Raw genomic sequence first — 27,632 nt, 5'->3', positions numbered from 1 at the left:
GGGAATTATACAGTCTTTTTAAGTGGATATTTTTTCTGGTAGGTGGGGGACGGAGCGGGGCGGTGGCCAGAGGGAAGGCACTTGCCATGAAGGAAGTGCACATGGGGCAAGAGACATGGCTATGAAGGGGGCGCCGGATTTCCCAGCATTATTAAAGAAAAAGATCAGGAATTAAATAAAAAAAAACAAGTTTTTCAACTGATCAACTGATTGTGATTAAGAGGTCATTTTTAAAGAACTGGAAATAAATTCGAACTATAGTTTAAAGAGCAGGGTATTGACTAGGGGGCGAACCCCCTAACATACGTGTTAAGAATTTATGAATATAGAAGTTCGTTACGTAAGTTAATTCTAAGTTACGTATATTTATTACTAATAAAAACGTTCGTAAATAAAATTAAACAAGTTTCGAGAAAGCCATTTAACCAAATATAATATGCAAATTTTGTTTTAATTATTCATGTACGGTGAGCCAAAATCAAAACCTGCATTAATTCAAAAACGTTCAAAAATTAAATAAAAAAAACAAGTTTTTTTAACTGAAAGTAAGGAACGACGTTAAAACTTAAAACGAACAGAAATTATTCCGTATATGAAGGGGGCTGTCCCTCCTCAACGCCTCGCTCTTTACGCTAAAGTTTGACTTTCTCACAACTCTATTTTTTTAAACAATAAAAAAACTTTAGCGTAAAGAGCGAGGCGTTGAGGAGGGGACAGCCCTCTCATATACGGAATAATTTCTGTTCGTTTTAAGTTTTAACGTCGTTCCTTACTTTCAGTTAAAAAAACTTGTTTTTTTTATTTAATAAAAGGAAGTACCGTACCACTAATAAGAGAGACACTGATACTCTTCAGCCCCCCCCCCCCAAAGATCAATGGTTTTACTTAACGCTTAAATAAGACAAACAGATTATCAAATATGTTTTGTTCAGCAAATTGATTTTCTGTATATTTGAAAACAATGGATTTGGAAGAAAGAAAACGTAAATGAAAATTTACTGCATATCAGATCAATTAAAATAATTTTTTAACTAAAGTAAACTAATGCTACAAGTCTGCTGATGCTAAAAATCATTCCTAAAGTTTGAGAATTTTTTTTTTCGAATGCGATAGTAAAAAACGAAAATGTTCAAATATATTAGGTTTTCAGCAGAGCATAAATGATATTCGAGCCTTTTGGGGGGTTTTCAGGGATATCAACAATAAACTCATTTCTAGCAGTTCCTACTTCTTTAAAAATACAAATATTATTCAGATTTTACCTTGTCTTTATGTTGTTGTCTTTTTTCATGTTGTTATTACTTTGTAACAATTATAAAATCATTGTTAGTGATTTGTTCCATTAAAGTTTCATGTGCATTAAACTTTTTTCTTGGGGAATATCTCTAATCTGAACATATTTGAATATCGGAGATTAGTTTGAAGAAGTACTCGTTTTCATCTGATTTGTTGAGTCTAAAGCCAAAAATTTGAATTTTAGTGATAAAGGCCTGTCACAAAAGGAATCATCAAACCAAGGAAAATTAAATCTGCCAGGCAAAAATTTAAAGGGGAGCAGGGAAAACAGGTCAATTGTAGGAAAAGTTGATTTTCACTTTCTAATTTGGCTCACTGGAAACAAATTAACAATGAAACATTAAAAAATGAAAAAAAACTGCAATTTTTTCTTTCTTTGTATCTTTTTTAAGTATTTTTTGTATCTTTGTTTCTATTATACACTGTAAATTCGGTCTCCTTCAAAGCCTCCACTCTAATTTTCTGGAGGTTTTGAGGGGTGGCAATGCTAAACTTATTTGTGTTAGTTGTGCTAAACTTGTGCAAATTTGTGTTAGTTGTGTTTGTGTTAAGTTTGTCTCTATTTAACTCCGTAAATTCAATCGCCTTCAAAGCATTCAGTCTTAGTCTTCTGGAGGCTTTGAGGGGTGGCAACACAACACTTAATTGTTGTAGTTCCTAATCCTTTGAAGCTTGTCTTTATTACACGTTCCAGGCTTTGCTGTTATACGCTCTATTAGGCTTTGAGGATTGGTAATGCTAATCTTATTCGTATTAGTTGTGTTTGTTTTAATTTAGTTTCTATTAAACTCCGTAAATTCAATCGTCTTCAAAGCCTTCATTTTAGGCTTTTGGAGGCTTTGAGGGGCGGCAACTTAATACTTAATTGTTGTGGTTCCTAATCCTTTTAAGTTTGTCTTTATTACACGCTGCAAGTTCGGTTTCCCTCGAAGACTCCATTATAGCCTTCTGGAGGCTCTGAAGGGTGGCAACATTACACTTATTTATGGTAATTCCTGTTTGTTTTAAGTTTGACCCGACAATATTTTGTAAACTCGATTTATTTTAATTTTTAATTTTATATTTCTTAGCATTATTGCTTATTTTAGGTCCAATGCCTTACACTCTACTTGTTTAAATTGTTAAATTCGCCCTTTACTTTTCATGACAGAACTTGCTTTTGAAATTAAATTTCTGTTTCTTTTTTTATTGATAATGGTTTTATGTCTATAAATAGCAATTTCTATACTGCACAATTAGCGCCAGATCAGTAAGCAACAAGTTTAGAAAACCTTAAAACTAAACATAGATGGAAATCAAACTATATTTTTCGAATTCGTATGCCATTTACCGCGTTTTGATTATTGACCTCTGCATTACAAAATTCACATCTGTTTTGTAATCAATAAACACAGGAATCCTTTAATACAACCTTTGATAAAAGTCAAACACTATTTGCGATACACGTAATTGGCATATTTCAACACTGAATTTCTATTTTGCATTATTAGCCATACATTTGTAATCAACAAACTTCAGAAGCCCTCGAATACCAAATTTAGTGCCAGTCAAACATCAACTGTCAAATATGTACTTAGAGTATTTTGATTTAGGCTGGTAATACTGTGATATTAACGGTCATGAATCGAAAGAGGCACAATATGTCTGTATGTGCAAAGTTGGGCCCCTACTTTGATTGTTATCAAGCATTTTTTACGAAATAAATGTTGAATGTGTTTCGATAAGAACTTGCTACATCGATATTGCTACATCAGGCTCATCTTTGTTATCAACAGCCGACTTCGACTTCCTTACCAACACCGACTTCGAAGGTTTAAAACCGATTGTACAGAAGCTTAGCTTCTTAAATAATGTGCCATTACCCTAACTAAGGAAAAATAACAAACCAAAACTGATTATCGAAGGACAAGCTACACCAACCTTATCTGCTAACACACACTGGAGTTTATTTAATTTGAGGAGGGGGGGGCAGAATAGATGGGACTAAAAATTTGAGAAAAAATTCTAAAAAAGGAATTATACGGAAACTGCGAATAATAATGAAAGAACCGTAAAAATGCTCAAGATTTAAAAGGATCACTATGAATGTGCGTCTTCATGCACAAGAAAGTATTACGCAATTTAGAACTGATTCTAATGTATCATTTAGAGGCCATTTGGCCTATGCATTATAAGAAAACAAATCATATACTACCTGTTTTTTTAGAATCAAGTAGAAAAAGACTTCGCTATAGTTATCGAGGAAGATGACCTCTGAAAAACTCATAATTGAAAGTCAAAGAGCTTTTCTAAGTGAATTTTGGATACAGAGTATAATATATACTATTCTCGACGAAAATAGCGGCTTGAAAAAATATTGAATAGTTTTTGTTATGTAAAAAAAGAAATACAATTCCTGACTTTGAGCGCCGTTTATAACGACTATTTTTTGCATTTTTCTACTCCATTTGAAGGCATAGTTTCTATGGACAAACTCACTGAAAGTCAGGAGGATATTGTTTTTTCCGTGGCATTAATAATCTAAGAAATCCACTGATCAACCTCTACTATTTATTATCATTGGGAGAGCTTAGTGTTCGTTAGCTTCTACTAATTAAATGGGATAACAAACCTTGGGCGTAAGCAGAAAATACTGAGCAGATCCTTCTTCGCAAGAAGTATTTACAAGGAGCTCAAATACCTTCCTTTCATTGGCCTCATCCATTCCCTAGAAGGAAAAACAAATTTTAATGATTGTGAATGTTCTTCTTTAAAAAATGAGCTATACGAAAAGTCATACAAAAATCTAGGATGGATAAAAAATTGAATTTCAGGGGGGGGGGGCTTAAAAATCCCTTTATTAGAAGCTTTCAAGATTTTTTTTTTTGTGTGTTTCTGAAAGTTTTTTATAGAAGAAAAAAAGAAAACTAAAATAACTGTAGGAGGGAAAGATAAAATAACCACTTGGTATTTTATAAAACTAGAATATCGCTATATCTTGTGGTTCTTACCCTGGTCTCCATACTGAAAAATCTGCAAGCATGATTCTACACTATCGTAGTGATGTTCGAACTGTCAGACCTTTAACTAGAGGAGATGCCTTGTTAACACTACACTAAGTGTTTTCTGACACCTAAAGGTTTTCGACAACCAATCAAATTAGTTGTTATAAAAACAATCATTATCAATCACCCAAACCATTTAGCGCTCCAAAAAACGAAATCGAGCCAGAAAATTCGATACTATCGTATTGAGGTTCGAATTGTCACCCTCTCAATTAGACGAAATGTCTTATTAATACTATAGTAAGTCTTTTCTGGAACTGAGGTTTTCAATGGTCAATAAAACTAATTTTTATTAAAATAGTTACCATCGATCTCCGAAACCATTTAGCATTAGGAAGAACAAAATGGAGCCAAAAAAACAACCCAGATTATTTTGTCAGCTATATAAATTAATATATGTATGCATACACTTTTCAATTGGTATGATTGTTACTAAGAGACATGCAGAGGTTTTATACGTAACCACGTTGCCATACAAGATGAAAGAACAGAAGTTTCGTTATCCTTTTCGGTATCCAAATAATTCTCATTGACCCCATACGAACGTTATCCCACAGGAAGCAATACTTTAGTAAAGCAATTTACAAGGTTAAACTATCAAAACATTTTATACCCAGTCTTCTTTTTTTGCTGATATCCGCTCGATTTACCATATTTGTTCAGGCCAGGGGTTGTAAACCCAAAACTGGCAAAGTCACATTCGTCACAGATTAAGAGACAGTATATTAATTAAAAATCTTCATGCAAGTTATACAACCGAAATTTCCTTTTAAATTAGCCAAACTTTCTATGTTACAAGACAAAACGAAATAAAATGAGCTTTCGAATTAAATATTGCCAAAAACAATGGACACTGTGCACTGCTGTGTTGGTCTCGGGCGGTGCTGCACACTACTGCAGCACACAGCACACTGCTGTGTGCTGCGATGAAGTTATCGCAGTCTTTTTTATTTAATAAGTGCTTTATTTAAACTAGAAGGTAGAAGAGCCCTTTGCTCAAAGTATTCATTCAAAGATGAAAGTATTCCCTCTTCAAAGACCAGAGCAACTTTTGGTTGCAGACTCGCCAGTATTGACGTGACTAGTTGGGTTTGCAGATGACTTTCATAACTTGTCTAGAAATTTTTTTTTTTAGAATAAAATTTAAAAATATTGGAAATAGAATGATGCGTTTCTTTGGAGTTTTACACAAAAAAATATGAAATTGTTTTATTTAATTTAAATAGCTCGGTCCAAAACTGAGATTCAACTAGGGTCAGATGTGGTGATACCTTCCGAGTCGGTTGTTTATCTGGATTTGCCAATTGTCAATACTATGCAAACTACACATGGTAATACACATAGAATCGAGAATCCGATCAGCTTAGGGGGCTTCTGATTCTTCAAAAAGGAATTTAAGAAAATCATTGTTAAAGATATTTGTAGCGGTTGCGATGCCTCAAATCTTGTATATTTCACCATTCTGGAAATTATGACATGTTGAAAATGAAGTAGCTATAAGGAAGGTATCCCAAGTTTTAATCTAGGTTCCACTTTACACAGGCAATTCACATGCAACTAGGAAATATTCAGTGCTCAATCTTTTTGTTTCTGTAGAAGAATTGCAATTGAAGGACCGCAAAAAGTTGAAGGTAGTAGCCATCCCTGGAAGGCTTTACTTACTTAGTGGAATATAGTGTTGCGTTGATTATTCATGTATTTTAGTGTTGCGGCTCATTTATTCATTTTCCTTTTTGTTTATTTTTCCATCTTCTACTTTACTTGTGACATATGTTTGAAATAAACTCGATTCAATTCAAGGTCCGTCCCTAGAGACTTGTACTATTTTTCCAACTTCTGCCATCATCTGATATGAGTCTCGATCAAGCAATTTCTCCAGTTCTTTGTCTTAAAACTTTTTCAGCGCGCTAGAACGCTCATTACCATCAAATTCAAAATAATTGCTTTGAAACCAGTCTCAGCATGTCGTATCCGACAGAGCATTGTCACCATAAGTCTCAATTCCCAAAAAAACTTCAACACTATAAGTCAGTATTCCCCGCAGAAAAAACTTTATTTGGCACAAAACTAGACATTTTTAGAACAAAAAAAAGAACTTGTTTAAACTCTACGGAAGACAAAAAAAGAATCGGACTCTGAATATTCGTTAAGAAAAGATTATTTTCGGACATATGTAAAGCAAAAGTTAACACAACAAAAACCATAATTTTATACGGGAGTTTTATTATCTTGTTTATATTATATAGTTATTTAGTTTTTTTTCGTTTTTTTAAATAAGAGTTAGCGATTTTCTTTTCTTATCAGTTCCCCATAATCTTTGGTGTTCTCAGAATATAAGGAAAGAGGAGGGGGGCACAAGAGACCCCAGGATGAAACTCCTTCCCCGTCACTGCAATGTGGAGAATTACATGAGAAATGCACATTTTTCAATAATTTAATGCTAGAAAACTACCTAAATATTATTGCTTCCGTATTCAACCCCCCCCCCCTCACCACCAAATCAAAATAACGAATACGGCCGTCAATTGTGTAGAAACATTAAATGGCTGATCATATTAAAATCTAGGGTGTTGAGCCGGGGCGTATCCAGGATTTTTCGTCGGGGGAGGGGGAGATTTACAGAAAAACTACAAAACACACAAACAATTGGTTCATATGCATTTTTGTTACTTTTTTAAGACTCGGACAAAATTTAGGGGGGGGGGCTCAAATCTGGTAGCCCCACACTCCGTGTTGAGTATTAAGAGAATCTTATCTGAAAAAAAGGTACTCTCGTTCACTTTAGACAGAGTGGTCCAGAAGTACAGAAGTCTTTACTTCATTTAAAAATTTTCATGTGACAATATTCACATTCTGATAGTATTCCCTCGTTTAAATTGGTAGTTTATATGGTAGAAAAAATGAAAAAAAAATATATATATCCAAAAGCACAAAGTTTGAAAGACATATGAACAGCAATATTGACCTAATTTGTTGTATTGTAAAATAGTTCTGGTGTCAACCTAGCTGGGAACACCGGTATCAAATAAAAAAGGACAAGTCATAAATACAAGCAAGAAAACAAAACACACATTAGGTGTTAGTGAGTTTGAGGCGGTAACTCTTGCAGCGGAAATTTGGGTAGCAGTGTTGGCTGCTGCGATTATTACATTAATTCTTTCTGCGGGAATTTCCATCAACCGTAGATCTTGCACAACAATTCTTTAAGACTTCGTTTCCTGCGCAAAATTTTGGAATTTAGATTGTTTAACAGTAAAATAATTCTTTGGAAAAGTTATTTAACGCAATTTTAAAATGAAAAAAAAAGAAAGAGAAAGAAGTATGGATAGAAAATGGTTCGTCTAAAGGGCACATACTCATTGTATAAGGAAGATATTTCTTGTCTAGAATACAAAACTTCAGGCAAATAATGTCAAAAATCATTACACAAAAGTGACCACAATCCAGAAAAAAAACTCTAAAATCTTTGGAATTAAAACACAAATTCGCCATTCAAATATCAATAGAATTTCAAATTATTGTGAGTAATCCCCATATCTTGAGTGCATTTTCAGATTCAGTCGTTTTGTTACCGAGTTTAGCCCCCCCCCCCCCGCCCCCAAATTTTGTCCGACTCGTAAAAAAGTGACCAAATGTATACAAACAGATTTTGGATGCGTTTTGTAGTACCCTCCCCCCCCCCAAAAAAAAATACCAACCCCTGAACAAAATCCTGGATACGACTTTGCCTGTAAAACACCATTAATCTAATTATTTGACAAATCAAAGGAAAAAAAACATTTATCTTACTGTAATTTTCCGGTCAGAAAGGCCTAATTCAAATAGAGCACTTTCATTTTCATTACATTTCTTTTTCACTTCAATAGAGTACTTAGGTTTTCATTTTATCAAAAGTATTTGGTGATCTAATGTTCAAGAACCTTTTCTCATGTCATAAAAAATCTAAGCAACATGATGATTGTTATCTTGTGAATCATTAATTTTAAATAACTAAATATTTGTTGAAAGGAAAAGTTCGGCATGAATGTGTGCATACCTTGGCAGGTTGGGTCTCAGAGCAAAAGCAGGGTTCTCAACCAAACTCAAATTTTTTCTTCTTTTTTTGAAGTTAGGACTACTTTCCAAGGATATTTCAAGTCAGACATGTAAGAAAGAGGTGTATGTAGAATATTAATGACAGTCTAAAAAGCCCTAAGTGGGGGGTTTAGATCCTATTCATAAAAGGTCTGTTCATGAGTTCACAAGAAGCCAGTATTTTGGAAAGACGAGGTAAAAGTAAGAATTGATAAATAGCGTAAAAACAGCAAAATAACTAGCTAAAATTGACGAAGCCTTTCGTCCGCAAAAATTCAAAAATTAACAATCTGTTGATTTTCAAAGACTACCGCACCTTCATAAGAAAGCTACATATGCTGTTTGGTGCAATGTTTTTTTTTATGTTTTAATGTTTATGTTTTTTTATGTTTTATGTTTTTATTTTTATATTTTTAATATTTTATGTTTATATTTTTATTTTTTTATGTTTTTTTTTATGTTTTTATGTTTTTTATGTTTTGATATTTGTGTTTTTTATGTTTTTATGTTCTATGTTTTTATTTGTTAATATATATTTTATAGCTTTTTTTGCTGATTTTTCAGCCAGCTCTCCATTTTTATTTTTTTAGCCTTTCTCCACTCCCAAAATCCGCAGAACTGCATATAGAGTTTTTTTTTTGAAAAATTGAGTGCAATCAGCTAAAAAGCAAGAATGTTCGATTTTAGAAAATGCAAAAAAAAGGATAGGCTACCTGGTTGATTTCATCAACGCATCGAAAAGGTACAGTAGTTAATTCCTGCATTGCCATCATGTAAATGGCAGTTGCAACTGACTTTTCACCACCTGATTGACTTTGAAACGAGAAGTCTCGTAGCTCTTCACAATCTCTGTATTTCACACGAATTTTGAGACCATATTTGCAATAATCATGCTAAAACAAAATTCTTACCGTCATATCAAAATAAGGTTACTTTGAGGAAACAACAAATAAAATTGAAGAGGACCAGATCAATGAGTATCGAAAAACCAATAAAAGAAAACCTTAATGTGTCTATGAGAAAAAAAATAATAAAAATCCACAGACACACACAACGTATTCCACCCATCTTAATCATGAAGCTTATTATAAAACCGCAAGTACAAATCCTAAGCTTTTTTAATTGCTTTAAATTTGGCTGTAAACAAAAATACCACTATACCGAAAGGGTACTGGATGTGAAAACAGAAGTGAAAATTTCGCATACAAAATATCATCGGATTTTGAAGGAACCAAGCGTTACTAAAAATACGACTCCTTGAAACACACTTTTTAGGTTTAGGAGGACACTCGATGAATCATCCAACCTTAGTGCTTAAAATAAAGCCAATACAACGCTGAACACTACTCCATCCTACTCTATATTCAAAACTTCCCCTTACCCGCCCCCCTCCAATAGAGTTATCACTTCCTATAAATATTTTTTTTATGACTTCATCCCATCTCGTTTGAGAAAATTTCACATGTCGTTCAACTCCTGCTCGATTACAAAAATTATGTTCTTTTATAAGTTTTCTGATACTTCACATCTTCGTACATGGTCTTGCGACACTAAATTAATAAAATAATATCGTTTATTGTTATCAAACAGTTCGTGGTAACGAACTGTAAGTAAGAGGCGACCCGGCTCAATAGTAATCGAAACTCTAAAAAGGAAATTTGATACCAATAGATGCATCAAAAGAATTTGATTTTAATGCTGATTTTAAATATATAAGTTTCATCAAGTTTATTTCTTACTAATAAAAAGTTACGAACCTGAGAAAATGTGCCTTATTTTCGATAAGGGGGGAAACCCCTCCTAAAAGTCATAGAATCTTAATGAAAATCACATCATCAGATTCAGCGTATAAGAGAACCTTGGTGTAGAGGTTTCAAGCTCCAATCTGCAAAAATGTGGAATTTTGTATTTTTTTCCCAGATGAAAGATCACGGATGCGTGTTAATTTGTTTTTTTTTTCTTTTTTCCAGGGGTGATCGTATCGACCCAGTGGTCCTAGAATGCCACGAGAGGGCTCATTCGAACGGAAATTAAAAGTTCTATTGCCCTTTTTAAGTGACCAAGAACATTGGAGGGCAACTAGTATCACTTTTTACAAAAAAACTACTCTTGACCATTCCACAGTAGCCACAGTAAAAAACGGTTATGACGTAATAAGTGAATGCAACATTTATACACGCTTATTTTGGACAAGATAATAATATAAGAAATACATCATTACTAGAATCAATTTTGTACGAAAAACTGCCTTTTTCTATAACTATAGTATAGGCTTGTACAGTTATATCTAAAGCCAATGTATCAAAAATTCCCTCAAACGGGGAATCGAACCCCGGTCACCCGCGTGACAAGCAGGTATGCTTCCCCTGTACCATCGGAAACTTATAGCCATAATTCAAAAAATTCAATACATGCGTGTGCACAGGGTGCCCTCAGGACGTATCTGATGTTTTTAGGCAAAAAAGACCCCAAATATTTGCTTTGTACGCAGATGTAACTCGAGTTAGATGTGTTTTCTCACTGCGCAGAGGATGATTTTATCCGACTCCCCTTTGGGCGCTTTAAGAACCCTTCACTCTTTGCGTATAAGCCCGTACGACATTTATTGTTACAATATTTGGTCCGTCATGTTCTCTACAACAGTCAGGCCAATAAAAGTGTGTAAAACAACACAACTCGTTTTCTCCTCAACAGAAGCTGAAGGATTTATCTCTTTTTGCAGTTCTACTCTTCAGGATATCCTCCAATCCCCCCAAGGATCAAAATGAATGAAGAAATTAAATAAAAAATAATGAAATTTTAAGGAAAAGGGCAAACCCTTTATCTCCATGTGTACTGCTATTTTAAAAGTAATCACCATCTTGAATATAATACGACGATATCAAAGCAAGATTTATGCGCACGGTTCAAACAATAAATATATACAACATGGTAAAGTCAAATATAGAAATTGCACAAACAAACGAAATTTAACAAGTAAAACAAAAAATTTAACAAGTTCTTAGCTTTTACTCCCAAATAATGCATAGCCCTTAATACAATAGTGTTGCGTATTGAGTTGGTTGTCACCCTATAAAAATGTTTCAGCCGTATTACGACCTTGAGTCGGAGTTAGGTTGCCGCAGCTATGGGTGTAATGTTCAAGCCGTTTGGAGAAAAAATTTATTTGGCCACATTTTCAAGGAGACTAATATTTGTTTGCTTATGCATTGGGGTACAAGCTAGACCTAAAGGGTTTTATTTGCGAGTCAATTGGAAAAACCAAATTTTATATTTTTAAAAACACATTTTTGAAGGGATTGAAGCCTATTTTACTAACATAAGATTAGATAATGTTGGCAAAGCAACAACAACAAAAATTGAAGTCCATTACGTCATTAATTTCTCTGCAAAATGACTGAAAAAATGTGTACAGTGAAGAAACACAAGTTGCACAATAAGCAAGGTCCTTCTAACACGTAGAAGTTCCCGCAAGACTCTACTCTAGTGGAAAAAAAAGTCACCATTTAAAACAACGCTTACTATTTATAGTTTCCCACTATGTACAGACCCAAAGTAATGGACTGAAAATAAGCTGAAAATCACTTGGTGGATTTGTCACACAGACACACCAACAGATATACAAACGTGTGCCTACACCGACAAACAAACAGCATAAAAAAGCACACAAATGCACACAAACATACTCATAGATAAATATGTAAAGGTTATACACACAGGCAAAGGAACAAACGAACTGACACATACACGCACACAGGCCCCGCGCAATGCAAGGGTGCCCACAAACAGTGATTGATTGTTACATTGTGACGCTCTTACAGTGATTGATTGTTTTAGTAAATATGCTTGGTGTATTCCTTTAAAAAATAAAATGGGCAAGGAAATTATTAATGCTTTCACGGATTTATTTAAAAATAGAAAACCTAAAAAGTTACAAACAGATAAAGGTGAAGAATTTGTTATGAAAAACGTTCAAGTATTTTTAAAAAGTCATGAAATTCTTTGGTTTTCATCTGAAAGTGAATTGAAAGCTCAAATAGTGGAACGATTTAATAGAACTATTAAAGAGAAATTATGGAAACATTTTACTTACAACAATACTAAACGTTGGATAGATGTATTACCGTCATTAGTTGACAATTATAATTAGTCACATCATAGATCAATCTAAATTAGACCAAAAGAAGCTAGTAAAAAAAAAAATAAACAAAGGGCGTATACAAATATGTTTCCAGACATAGATTCTCAAACAACGAAACATAAATTTAATGTAGGTGATTTGGTTAGAATTAATAAGAAAAAGAGTGTTTTTGATAAAGACTATCTTCCAAATTATACCAAATTATAAGTCAATGCACACAAAATAAAAAAAAGGAAAACTTTAGCAGACAATGAATTTAACAATTTTTTGTTGGGTCGGTGGCACCGCCAGCTATCAGCCACATCCTAGCAATCAAAGTGCTTTGGCTACTGTAGTTCAAGAAATAAGAGTATGGATATGTAAGAAATAGGATTAGTTACCTCTCCGTCACCTTTGTCAAAAATGACTTCTCCAGCACAGCCCAGTGTCGCCAAGAGTTTCCCAAAGTTTTGACTAAGTTTTGTGATGAGGCTTTCGACGCGTACAAGATACCTATCTCTTGTTCCTTTGATTCTAACTTCTAGTTCCCGTAAGCCGGCTGTCTTATCCAATATGTCTTTTTCAAGTTGTTTCATTTGCTCTTGCTTGCTATCGTAATCTTTTACTGCCTATAATTGGAGAAATAAACAATGTACATTATCGCCTAAAACAATTAAAGGGGAGGGAGGGGGCTTCAGAGCTATTTTTGCACCTTTATTTTAACAGTCAAAAATGGAGGGTACAAAACAGAGAGAAATGAAACAAAAACATGGAAGTACATTCTATTCCCTTTTATAAATTGTTTCAAACCTTATATAGTCACTTATCAAAGTTTATTGTTGTTATCTCTAATACCTAAAATAACAACTTCTCATTGTCAAAATCTATTGCTTGGTGATAAAAGTACTTTTCAACATTTTTGGGGGGAAGGGGATTCTTCATATACCAAAGAGACATCCTGGTTCTCCCTTTCGGATCTCAATGAGTTTTCAGATCCCACCACCTTTATTAATCAATCTTGTTTTTTGTTTTCCTAGCGGTAGGTGGAGCAAATGTTTGATGAAACAGAAAAAGGTGTAACTGATTTTGGCTTTATCAGTGTTAGTGAATGTCTTCCAAAAATATTTCATGCCGGATATGAGGCAGCGTAACAGTGTTGTAAAGACTGGCGGGGTGAAAACGATTAAAACAATTTCTAAGAAACAACTGAAGCGTTACAGGAGGATCTTCGGCGAGAAATGTGGGTAATAAAAAGACTGCAAGTATGGTGGATAGAGGTGTCCATAAGGAGGACCTCGATAAGGAAGTGCCGATAAGGAGGGCTAGTTACAGCAATAAAAAGGGAAACTTCAGATTTTTCTGAGTGGACTTCGAGGCTGACATTACAGCATTTTTCAGAGACGATGAAACAGTTTTCTGAATAACGCTCAATACTTCGCTGACTGGGATTGATAATAACATCTATATATGAAACCAAAGATCAGCTGGTGTCATTAAAAAAGTGACAAAATGGGCAAATTATTATGGAAATATAAAAAAAAAACACTGGGGAAAAGTAAAATTTTCTAGAATTCAAGGTGACACGGGACATTAGCTTCAAAACTATTCAGACATCACAATAAAAACTATTATATAGTGCCGCCTGTAAATAGAAGGATTTAAAAAATGCTTAATTGATTACAGCACGTGTAGTGGAGGGAACGTTGCATCTGTCTTTCTCCACCGAAAATTTTGACATCTGACGCCTGACCTAATGGAGAATATTGATGTTCGAACACTTGGATCAATGTACAGACTAATTCATTGAGATATACGTACGTGAGCATTCAGAATGAAGTTTAAGACCTTCCGTACTCCAAACATATGAAAATTACCTCTACGCTAGAAAGAAGTGTTTCTTGTAATAGTCGATATCTCCAAGCACCCAAGATAGAAGAATAGAATATAATTTTATTTTAAAAAGTTCTTAATTAACTAAAATACATAAAAAAACATGATGAGTCAAAAATTTAGTTAAAAAGTCAAAAAGAAAAAAAAGAAAATAAAAGATAACGATAAAATTAGAGACTAATTCTCCTGGCTATTGTACAACTCAACAAAACTCGGAACAAAACTCTTCCGACACCTTTCATGTTTAGCGGGGAATGGAGTCAGTTTGGGGACTTTTTGGGATTTTATACGGGACGGTCTGTTGCGGGCAGGAAAGTAGGGTTCGGGGATGATGGAACGTGATAGAGGAACAGGGTCTTGGTACCGAAACGAAGGCATAGGAGGCTCCTTCTCTCGGCCAATGTGGTGAGCTTGAACTTACCTAGAAGATAATGATATGGAACCTTCCCTTCACCATTTATGATTCTAAGTGCTCGATTTGAACATTTTCAATCTTATAAATATGCTCTGAAGAAAGACCAAAATGCCACACTGGACAAGTAAACTCCAGAAGTGACCGAAAAACTATTGCAGTGCTTAATAGTTAATAAATAAAACATATTTGTATAATAAAATGAAAAATTAAATAATAAAGATAACTGATAAAACAAGTTTCCTAGACACGAGTTCATAGTAGGAAGTAAAAAAAAATTAGATAAAGGTAGCTTTGGCAAATTAGCACTCGATAAACAAAGGACAAGAAAAGGGCCAGAAAATCGTTTTCCTGCAGCCACTACGTTTGAAGGGAGGGGTCTTAAAAACTTGAGAGGGGTTCATTCGACTGAGAATTGAGAGTTCTAGTGCCCTTTTGAAGAGCTGAAAGTGATTGGAGGGCGACCACACTTCCCGCTATGATAGTTTCTGCTATCTGCCTCCCCCCCCCTCTGTAACTCCCATGACATAAACTTTGAGACAGCCATTTGGTTCAGAAAAGTCGAAAGGTCTAATAATGATGTCTTTAATATTAACGTTACATGTCCATGGGCAATGTCCTTAAATTATGTAAATTACAAGCTATTTACAGATGGGTTTTGGTAGAAATTGAGGCCATGTTTGGTTGTCCAATTTGGTAGAAGGTCTTAAGGATCGTTCCATAGGCAAGATTTGCAGAGTTTGCCAAGGATAAACTCTGGAAACGACACGTGTACCTCAGTAAATTAAAAGATGCTAAGTGTGCCATAGTTATTAAATTATCCACAATATCTCCGGAACGGAAAAGAGACCGCGTTGAAACTTTCGCAAAGTGCTGAGGAGTCGTAGGTCAGGAAGGGGTATATTGAACCTCAAATTTCGACTCTGAAAAGGGAGCAGTGGTAAATCGAGACACATTATGCATCTAGGTTGTCAAAATACCACATCTGCAATATCTCGGGAGCAGCTCGGAGCTGGAGTTGAAAATTTTGGACACTATCGGGGAAAAGAAAGAGGAGAGTGAGGGAAGGGGACTTCAAATTTTGTTTTTGGGAAGAAAGAAGGGGCTGAAATACTTACTTTTGTCTTCAACCGACCCATATGTTTTGCACTATAAGCTCCGATGGGAATTATAAATCTATGCATTAGTTATGCAGCGAGGTTAATCAAAAGACACTATGTGTTGGCAGATAGGTGCAATGGTGTGCGTGTACCTGAGCACACGTTTAACTGAACCCCCTTCTAACCTAGACCCCATTCAATTCAACCCCTGTGATATTCAACCCTCGTTTAGCTCAACTCTCATGCAGCTCAACTTTATTTGGCTCAACCCTCATTCAACCCATTGCTGCAACCATGAAATTCAAGTACGTGTTCGGGCGGAAGGGGAGAGATGGAAGAGATCCCCTTTCCTCTCTCCATCTTTTTAGATGGAGAGAGGAAGGGGAAAAGTTTTGCATTCAAGCAGCATAGAAAAAAAACTTATGTAAGCATTAATCAATGAGCAAAATCAATTTCATTCGAGTCAGCTACTTCCGACAAAAGCAGCTGAATTAAGTTTTCTAGGTATATTGTTGATTTAAGGAAGTTTGAGCTGAATGGGGTTGACTTAAAAGGGGGGGGGGGGTTGAGGAAAACAAGGTTGGCTAAACGGGGGTTGGGTTGCATGAAGGTTGACTTAAACGGGATCGAGTTGCATGAGGGTTGTATTGCAGGCGATGCAGGGGGGTTTACATAGGTTTAAGCTAAGTGAGGGTTGAATTAAAGGGGTTTGAGTTTGAGTGAGGGTTGAGTTGCATGGAAGTTTAGTTGAACTGGGTTGAGTTAAACAAGCTTTGAGTTGCACGGGGATGGATTTAAATGAATGTTGAGGTGCATGAGGGTCCAGTTGCACGAGGCCCAGTTAACCAAGGGTTCAGTTGCACGGGTACCAGGTGCTACACAATCAAGGACGGGACGGTGTATCTAGTTGGAACCTTCAGGAAGTGTTGAGGGGGAGGGGAGACAGGCGGGCGTTGAATTATGACTCGGGGAGACGGTAGAGCTAAATCTAAAGGCACCATGTGCATGCAGGTTATATTAAAAAATTGAGGAACAATAAATTGATGTAGACACCCGGCAATCAGTAAGCTTTAATTAGTTCTCCCAGTAAGCTTGATAATTACGGCGATTATCTGTGTTTTTTTTTGTATTTTATCTATTTATTCTTTTTTAATGTTCCGACAAATGAGGACCACGCTGTTCAAAATATAAATCGTTTTCAATAAAAGATAAACTGACTCTTAGGCCGCTTGGAAGGTATTAGACGTGGGGGAGGGGGAGAACAACTTACATCTGTAAAACTTGATTAACCTTGCGATATTTTTAATTGTGCTGCTATTGATGTTGCCACAAATGAAAAACACACTGGTTGGATTACAAATAATTTTAAGTAATGCGCGAATGACTCTCTGGTATTTAGAAAGTTTAGGGGGGCGGTAGCCTTATTCCTGTTTGTGGTAATTTCAGTTTGTTTCAAGTTTGACTTGATCAAGATTTTAATTTATGTAAATTTTAGGATTCGTTTATTCATCTATTGTTATACCGATTATCTTTATGTTTAATGGTATTCTTAATTTTAATTTCCGTTCGTTTCAATTTCCTTGATTTATCGATAGAAATTTATGGTCGCTATAAGTTTGAATTAATAAAACTTTATTTCTGCTCGTCCTACGTTTCAATATGGCTCTTTACTTTTCTTTAAAATCTTCTTTTCTGGAAAATTCAGAAAAAATAACATATATAGGAGCAGGTTTATCAGAGTAAGGCATTCTATCTGTCATAACTTCAATCTCACCAAAGTATATAGTGACCATAAGTAATTTCTATTACTCAACTTTTTTGCTATTTTTTTCTAGCTCTTCATTTGTTCCGTCTTATTTTATTTAAGATTAGTATTACGCAGCAGGGCCGTATCCAGGATAATTGTTCAGGGGGGGGGGGTTTACTAATTTTTGCCTTTTTTTTGGGGGGGGGGTTACTAATTTTTAACTCAGTTTTCGACTAATTTTACTGATTTTACCTAGGTTTTACTAATTTTCGACTTATTTTCGAGTCGGTCAAAAATTTCGGGGGGGGGGGGTTCAAACCAGGTAAACCCCCCCCCCCCTGGATACGGCCTTGTTACGCAGTATACATACTCCGGATCCCGCAATATGAAGCAGGATATAAATTAGACCCCGGTGCCACGCCGATAAGGGAAGGCCTCCGGTGGCGGGGCCAAAAGTAGCAGCTGCGGCGCGCCGCGGATGATTTTTTCGTGCCGCCGCCGGTGAGATGTCGGCGGTGCGCCGCCGGCACGATCAATGTTGACCGCAAACATTAATGCTTTTATCAGTGTTTCTCAAATCCAAGCTAGAATTTACAACAGATTCGGGCCTATTCATGAGTTAAAAACTTCGCAAGTCACTAGGTGGACGCTGGTCTTTTTCGTTATTAACCAAGAGACGTAGAACTCTGGTAAAAACGAAATGGCTGTGGCGTGTCAGAACCCTTGCATAATAGTTGAAATAATAGATAATAGATTCGCCGTGGCATTCAATAAGATCCATGGAATCTAATTAAAAGGGAGGACACACAAAAGCCAAATTAGGCCAGTAGTCTATGAGAAATCCAAAAATACCCGAGACGATGAACAAGTCCCAATGGGGGGCCCTGGGTCTATAAAAATATTTCAATGATTTCCAAGGGAATTTGATATCATTTTCTTCCGTCTCCACTTTAAATGAAAAAAATAATTATCTTTTTGGCATCCCCGCTGCCAATTAAAAAAAAATTGAGGTATTATCATTTTAAAAGGATATCACCTCCCCCCCCCCTATAAGCAATAACATACAATTTTCTTTATAAATCATATTTTTGAAGTCACTTCCGTTTCAATCTTCAATTCCCCAACCTTGTACATTGTCTATAGCTAAATTTTGTCTCAATAAAAGGTTGTTTTTTTTTTGGGGGGGGGGGGGTAAAAAAAATTAAGAGAGAAGATTGTATTTTCTTTAATATATCATGCGTTCAATAATTGTGTATTAAACACTAAGAAAATGTATCAAAAAATAGCGAAAGAAAACAAAACTCTACAAACTTACGAATCAGCTGTCCCAACTATCTGTTGACTATCAATTTCAAAATTCAAGTGAACCTGTGAACCAAAAAGTGAACCAAAATTCAAGTGTATGCGTTCCGTTCAACTTATAAATAAAATTCTTGACTACGAACGATGTAAGAATCTTATAGCAATTGCAAAACTGCATTCGCAATGGTTTAATCTCATCAAACAGATCGTAGTAACGAACAGTTAGTAAGGCGCGATCCGACTCAATAGTAACCGAAACTCTAAAAACCGGATACCAATTTTGATACAAATAGATACACCAAAAGAATGGGATTTTTATGCTGATTTAAAATATATGAATTTCATCAAGTTTAGTGTTACCCATCAAAGGTTACGAGCCTGAGAAAATTTGCCTTATTTTCGAAAAACGGGGGAAACACCCCATAAAAGTCATAGAATCTTGATGAAAATCACACCATCAGATTCAGCGTATCAGATAACCCTTATGCAGAGATTTAAAGCTCCTACATGCAAAAATGTGGTCTTTTGTATTTTTTTTCTGCCAGAATAAAGATCGCGGATGCGTGTTTATTTGTTTGTTTGTTTTTTCTTCCCAGGGGTGATCGTGTCGACCCAATGGCCCTAAAATATCACGAGAGGACTCATTTGAACGGAAATCAAAAGTTCTAATGCCCTTTTTTAAGTGACCAAAATAATTGGAGGGTAACTAGGCCCCTCCCACGCTCATTTTTTCCCAAAGTCACCGGATCAAAATTCTGAGATAGCCATTTTGTTCAGCATAGTCGAAAAATTACGCCCAACACCTCGCTCTTTAAGCTAAAGTTTGACTCATTTTGCCACTCTATTTTTAAAACCTTAAAATCTTTAGTGTAAAGAGCGAGGCGTTCAGGAGAGGACAGCCCCTTTCATACACGGAATAATTGCTGTTCGCTTTAAGTTTTAATGTCGCTCCTTGCTTTCAGTTAAAAAAGACTTATTTTCTTTTAATTTCATAAAAACGATACTTTTATCAACATATGAAGAACCGTGTATATTGCAATTGTATCTGTCTGGTTTATATGCATAGTAACATAAGAGACGAAAATTAACGAACAAAAGAGTAGTAAAAAATTATGGTATATAAAGTAATATTTGGCAGGGATAATCACTAGTGATAAATCACTAGGGGTGGCACCGTGATGGGGTGATTTTCGGGGATTCGGGTAATCAATTTTTTTTATCGGGGTGGCACATAGATTTTCGGGGAAATCCCCGAAAATTCGGGGATAGTGCAAGCCCTGCCTGATTTTTAATCAGGAAAATTGAAATGCTAATCCACACGAGAATAGACAAACTCCGACTTTGTAGTTGACGCAATAAAAATTGCCGCAAGATTAATTCAAAGTCAGCCGAACGCCGCCGCCTCTACCGGTGGCGGCGTGCGTTTGGCACACCAGCGGCGTTGCGATACTTCGGCGGTCAACCGGGTCTCTCGTTGGCGGCGTTCGGTCGATGCGCCGGCGTGGCGCCGGAGTCTAATATAAATATATGTATCTGTATATATATTACAATATTTTGAAGTTATAAACCCTTGTCTCAGATGATTTTCAAATTCCACCTACATTTAAGCTTCCCTTATTTCCAGCCATGCAGACAAGCCTTGCTTTCTCATTGTCCAGTCTTCTATCAAGTTCCTCCAGCGAATCAGGTAAGAGAGCAACCTTGGAGCTAATACTGCGACTGATGTTGCCATCACGTTGTAAAACCTGTTTTTGCAAAAGCATTTGATACTTCAATGTTGCTACTGACTTCACAGAAGAAAATTCCCTATCAATTTGACTGAGTTCATCCTAAAAAGAAAAAAAAACATTTATATTCAATTATACCAATAAATAGAGCTTGGATTCCTAACTGAGTCAAGATCTGTAAATTCTTAAGAGATGTCGAGTCTTTCAAAATGTTCCTTTGATATTCAGAGGAAGCTATTTGAAAATACTTTTTTCTTTGATACATTAAAAGTTTGCAAAACTATCCTGTTTAGAACTGTAACAAAGGATATACTGTTAAGGACGTCCATCGAATCAACAAATTATACAATAGAACCCTGTTTCCACAAAAGTATTTGACACATCATTGTTGTTACTGACTTCATTGAAGTAACTCTCTTTCAATTCTATTGGACTCATCACAAGAAGATAAAAAAAAGTTTATACTGAATTTATCCTCGAGTTCAGTTGTACTTGTGGATTGGTGCTCCTCGTTCACCACAATCATCACCAATTGCAAGGTATGTATCATAATATTTCAAAATTTACGGGAAAAAAATTAAAAAAAATCTTTATTTTAAGAACAGGCTGATTCTTCCTTCTTAAGAAACAGATCGGAAATTTTGTGGCTAGTGATGACGGTGAGGAAGGGGTCTAATGAGAAATTTTGCATAACGGCAATGAGTTCTAATATTCCAAATTAACTGCGTCAAAATACCAGATTCTGAGTACGAGTAGTTAGAAGGTTAAGGGTAGTTGGACATATACGATCCAATAATTTTTGTCCCTTTACTAGTTAATAATGATTAGTCCCTAAATATTCCGAGGGCAGCCACTTTCTTTGCAATATTAAAGAAAAACATTATTTTGATTTTGAACAAAAAATCTCAATATAGTTTGCTTTCCGTTATATAGTGGCTTTCAAAGGTGGCAATGCTGACCCTTGCAAAAATAAATACTTAAAAGTAAAGAATTTGGAGAAAAAGCACTATCGCTGTTTCACAGATTTCACATACCGTATCTTTGCTTATTAAGTTACAGCCTGTAAAATCTATTTCGAACTTATATTTTCATATAAGTATATATTGTTTATATATTTTTACTATATATTATTTATATATATTTATTATTTATATGTTTATATATATAATCTGTATATTTTACCAAAGTTTTGAATAGCTGATAAATTAAATACGCCAGTCTAAAGAAAATGAGAAACTGAATAGAAGACCATTGTCACTTTAGGAAAGCTGAAAGAGAAATTAAATACTAGTACACCACAGAGAATTTTCCTACAATTAGGTGTGTTCTAATTATTCTCTTCCACGTTCGATTCTGATAATTATAAAGTGATGCGCTTATAATTTCTCCTTTAAACCATAATGCTTCTTTTTTTTTTTGCTGTGTTTGTTTTTCTTCATTGTCAAAATGTAGGTTTTTATTAACTGTGGAAATGAGATCAGTTTCCCGTTCAGTCACTGCTAAAGTATCAACTGTCGGACCTTACTACACCTAACTATGCCCTCCAGCTGAACATTTATGAAATATCTCCAACTGGCATCTAATCCTGGCAGGACACTCCTCAATTGGATGTCTCCTTGTCTCCATGGCCATTACGCAATTTTGGTAAATTTGGGATTCAGCTCTTCCTAACCGGGTGGAATGATTCCAAAAATTCCCAATCCCGGTAATAGCTTCAGTAACCAATCGCATGCCGTACCTATTAAGTCGGATATGGTGTTAAATCACCATGGGGTTAAACCTTGGTATCACTTTGTTTCTTAACGTCCCATCCTTCAATGGCAATTTTGCTCCGCCCTCTCATAGCTCCGTCTATTTATCGCCACGTTCCAGCACCTTGAAAGATGGGAATGAAAGGTTCTGGACTACAGTGTGTCAAGGATGGCCAATCTTATCTGCTTTATCTTCCGATTCATTACCCCTGTTACCAGAGTATCCTGGAGCCATATCAGTGTAATTTGATTTCCGTTGGAGGAGTGTGAAATAGTGATGAAAGATATCCTTTGATGGTTTAACATAGGTTTAAATGAAACCAAAAAATACTAGAACCGCTGGCAACACTCTTTATACAGAAGGACGAAAAAAAATCAATCGAAACAAGTTTAATTTCAAGTTGGTCAAACCTTGGATTCCATTTTAAGTGATGGCAACAGAAATGCTCTTAGATAGGACAGGTCTTCTGTTTTAAACTATTTCTATTGATTATAAAATAATTTAGGATGGGTTCGTGTTCAGAACATTGGCTAGTTTAGAGAATTATATACAAAGATAAACTTGTTGTGTTCTTTAACCAAATGCGAAGAAAAAGTAGAAAAGAGGCAATAAAAAGCCACAACTTCCATGTTTTAACTAAGACTTTAAAACTAATTTGACGGTAGTACTAAATTGCGCTGGTGTTCTTTTTCCTATCTAAATGATTTTCGATTGCTGTTTAGCTACAGCTGATACAGAGTAAAACAAAATGGGCATAGACAACTTTAGGAATTCTGTCGGGTAAATGTTGTTGATTTTTTTTTTTTTACTCGAGGACCAGTTTTCTTTTCACTCTTACGAGTTCCTCACAATCTTAGCTCAATTTGGTCATATATTTTGGTCTCAATCTTTAGTCAATCAACTGGTCACAATCTTTGGTCAAAATACTGCATTTATAAGAAACATTGAGACTGTATAGTCAGCTCTTTATTTGTATGCACCATAGGTGAATGTGTTATTGGCCTGTTGATGTAGTGGTAACACGGGACTCTAGTGCCAACGTAAAAAAACTGAACTGAAATATAATGGGACTGGACAGACAACTGCCAATGGTGTGACTTGAATTTAAAGCACCGTGGTGCTTGTTCTTTTTTAAGCACCAATTACTTCGCCCGGGGGCTCTTGCGCAGGTACATGGGGATAGTTTCATTATTTTTCTTTAATAAAACTAAAAAAGAGCATCATTTGTAGGTAGTCCCCGAATGGGGTGGGAGGACTTTTGAGTGCCTACTTAGAGTGCAGTACCTTGGCTAGTTAAACAAAACCTACACATAAATATCTGTTGTGTCTCTGTGGTGAAGAATGTAGTGCAAGTAATTGGGGCCATGTTAAATTATGGAACTTTATTTGGACTTACCAAGCTCAAGTCAAACCCAGTGCACCATTGCCGGAAAAATGCATCCGTTATTGTCTTGGCTGTGCAGTTTCTGAGTTTTGGCATCACACTCACTATTTGACGATTCACCGCCTTGGATATGCACAAGTAACGTTAAACGTTATACGCAAGTAACACAACGAACTTGTACGCATGCGCAAGGAACTTATACGCATTATACACAGAACTTATACGCATACAGTATACGAAAGTAACGTTCAACGCAAGTGACGTTAAACGCAAGTAACGTTAAGTACCGTTAAAATTGCTATATGATACCTGGTGCACCATATTGTACAAGGTGACCAATCGATTATCTTCATTTGTTATCATCACAAATACCCATGCATGGCCAGTTCTTATTCACAGATAGCCAGGGATTAAATTATACTCCCTTTCATCAGAACAAAAACACTTGTATTGAGTTACACTATAAAGGGTAAATTAGTAGTTTTTTCTTTTAATTCACTTTATTAATTTGTCCAAATCGCTTGTGAAAACCGCTTATTATAGGTACTACAAAAAAATGGGTAAATCAAATACATAGATTAACTTACCTTCAAGGTCGTAAGACAAGATGCTTGGTGTTTAAACTGCCTCTCTAATTCCTGTATCTCTTTTTTCAAATGTTCCTTCGAAGCAAGTTTCAGGATTAATGATCGGAAATCACTTTGTCGGTTCTGCATTCCTTTGGATATGGCTTCTTGGATCGAAAGAATTTTAGCAATCAGACCCTGAAGTTAAAATACCTCTCATATATCAATTATTTTCTCTTAGGATTTAGGAGAAAAGTCGAGGAGTTAATCATCATAAGCACACACAGCAGAATAGTCTCAGACAACAATTTAGACCATAACCTAGGGAAGTAATGCTTTAGATAAAGAAAAAGACTATCCCTTTCTTAAATCTACTATTAATTGAACTCTTTTTTTACTGGATGCTACGGCGCTTAACCTTCCCCTCCTACTATGAATTGCAACCACCCTCAAATAGGGGCTATAAACTAAAGGAGTACTGCGACTGGCAATACGGCAATCTAAAATAAATGCAGCAGAAACTCAATTATCCAGTCCTCGTTTATCCATAGCCACGATCATCCGGAATACAAGCCCAAGTCAAATTACTAAATTTTAAGTCAGATCTATGCACGCACTAACACATCAACTAGTTTTACCTGCCCATGAACTGCTGCTATCTGCTATAAATATATTGTTACTGTATTAGTTTAGTTGCCGATTGTTACTGAACTCCACTATAACGTGTCACTAACCGATTTCAACCTCGTATTTTCGTCATTGTTTTAAATTAAGTTTATTATGTCGCATTACGTCTGTAGGCTACTTAAAATGTTGAAACACAAGAAAATGATCTTATCACTTCAAGATAAAATAAATGTTATTGATTTATTTAAAAAAAAGAAACAAACCGTAAGTTAAATGATAAGTATGGTGTAGGTAAATCTACAGTTAGCGATGTTAAGATGAATGTCATGTTTCGAAAATTTTTCAAATGTGTTGATTTGGTTATTTAATTTATTTTGGTTATTTTCAATAACTACCGAACATTATGAATTATGCTATGATGTGTATAAAACCAATTTCTTATATTATTCAATAACACAGATAATCGAATTTCCCGATGCATACGAACAACAAATGTTTGAGGAATCTCAAATTCAATCATTTACTGAAAACAAGATGTAAACTTTCAATAGCAAGGCCTAAACACGGTACCTTATAACACGGTATATTATATATATATATATATATATATATATATATATATATATATATATATATATATATATATATATAAAGTCACCAGGTCAACGAATGAAAAATTATCAAAAGCTATGAATTATTAAAAACTCCAACAAAACTCGGCACAAAGGTTCTTGAACGAGACTGTGACCTGGGGTAAACCGGGGCCAATTTTGGAACTTTCACAGCCACTTCTCTGGGGAGTCAGGATCTAAGAGTTACAAAAGGAGGCCCGAGGAAGCTCTTGCATAACTATTGAATTCCTATCTAGAGTTGTCCGGTCATTTTCTGATATGATAGGATTTTTCCCAAGAGATAGTTGAAGACACGAGCGAAGGTTAGTTTTTTTCATAATTTGTCAGGTTTCCTGGGAAGAGGAATAGTTCGGACATCTTGGCTAATAAAATGTGCTGTTTAAAGATTTAGAAACCCATTCCATTGCACAACCTCTATGTAAGAATGGCAATTTAAGAACTCATGTAAGAAACTGCCATTTTTTCTTTACTACGCATATTGCATCCCTAATTCTTCTTGCTTTTCGACCGTAGAATTTAGTCTTTAAAATAAAACACAACTTAAGACAAACTTAAACTTAAAATAAAACTTAACCGGTAAAAACAAATGCACTAACATAGACACAATTTCTTTCTGCAATAAAAAACTATTAGTTCAAACAAAACTTTTTAAAGCTGATTTGTAGTCTACATAAAGACCTTCCTCTTAGTTATTCATTGTCCTGCATTGCTGGACATTGCTTAAATTTGGGAAGGTTTATTGGACTGGACATGGAGCATAGAGATCATTTTCTTTAGATTTATCTTTTATTTTATTTTGTTTATAATAAGGGTGTTTTCATTTATTATTTTTGAAGTGTATTGTGTATTGACCATGGCCCAGTAGGATTTTTAGTGTTAATAAGTCATATCATATCATATCATACAATGTTCCTTAATCAAGCGGTGGTGCATTTCTTCTCGGACCCTCTCGTATTCTTTATATGAGAAGGTCCGTATTAATTCCCTACTGTATTAATTTTCAAATTTATTTTGATTTAGTGCCTCTATGACTTATTTATTGGGTTTCTTCACTTTCGTTATTGTATTAACGTCTTTATTTTCACCCTTTGTTCTGTGTTTACTTGCTCTGTCTGTTTGTTTATTTGCCTTTTCATCTTTTTCTTCTCTGTTTTGTTTTCGGCTCACACAAGCTATGCTTTTGAGTCGAAGCTAATTAAATGATTATGTTTTTAATAAATAATTGAATGATTGAATTGACTGATTTAGCTACTTCAGAGATTTTAATTTGAATACTCAATGAAACATCTAAGGCACTCGGTGAAGAGCTTTTAGATGCTTTCAAGTACATTAAATCAATATCATCTGAGACAATTACCTATCTTTGAAGCGTTGATAAAAGATTTTTGTCCAAGTTACGTAAAATAATGGAAAGAAAGGCTACGTTTAAGCTAACAATACACTCACAAACTAAGGTCTGATCAGAAGAATATGGCTAACTTACGAAAGTGGAAACTGGCACTAGTGTCAGAAAATAAAAACACCAATGCTTTCTTGCGTTTGCCGACACTTGGCATTTTTTCAAGCTTTGTAATAGTTTTTTCTGTCCGGAACTGCGATTAGATACTTATTACTACACTAATTTTACCAAATATACAAATTAAATCTGTTGTTATTATTATTATTACTGTGAAGGAATGTCAAGTGTCACCAAACGCTAGATGGCGTTGAGAAGTTTTGGCCAATGCTACTCATTATTACACTCATTTTACCAACTACACAAATTAAATTAGTTATTATTATTATTATTATTGTGAAAAAATGCCAAGTGTCACCAGATGCTAGATGGCGTTTAGGAATTTTAGCCAACGCTAGCGCCAGTTTCCACTCTTGTAAGTTACCCATACTCTTTTGTCTAATCCGTCCATTGGCTGAAAAATTTCAGAAGTCACTGAATGGCTCCAAAATATCTCATGTCCT

General features: G+C 35.2%; 1 protein-coding gene across 1 annotated transcript in view; it reads right to left on the bottom strand.

Annotated features, from left to right (window-relative positions):
- LOC148951539 (structural maintenance of chromosomes protein 5-like) overlaps positions 1-27,632 on the bottom strand; it is a 162,329-nt gene that overhangs the window by 1,401 nt on the left and 133,296 nt on the right. Inside the window, exons 15-19 of the mRNA XM_089090325.1 lie at positions 24,436-24,612; positions 20,587-20,814; positions 12,936-13,163; positions 9,128-9,307; positions 3,908-4,003 (exon numbers count right to left, since the gene is read on the bottom strand). Coding sequence (XP_088946451.1) covers positions 3,908-4,003; positions 9,128-9,307; positions 12,936-13,163; positions 20,587-20,814; positions 24,436-24,612 — 909 coding nt within the window. The remainder of the gene's footprint in view (positions 1-3,907; positions 4,004-9,127; positions 9,308-12,935; positions 13,164-20,586; positions 20,815-24,435; positions 24,613-27,632) is intronic.

This window comes from Artemia sp. Qi Xiang Cuo, chromosome 6 (genome assembly GCF_049724085.1).
Source record: "Artemia sp. Qi Xiang Cuo chromosome 6, ASM4972408v1, whole genome shotgun sequence".
Classification (NCBI taxonomy): domain Eukaryota; kingdom Metazoa; phylum Arthropoda; class Branchiopoda; order Anostraca; family Artemiidae; genus Artemia; species Artemia sp. Qi Xiang Cuo.
Note: the sequence above shows the minus strand (reverse complement) of the source record. Positions and strands in the feature narration are given on the sequence as shown.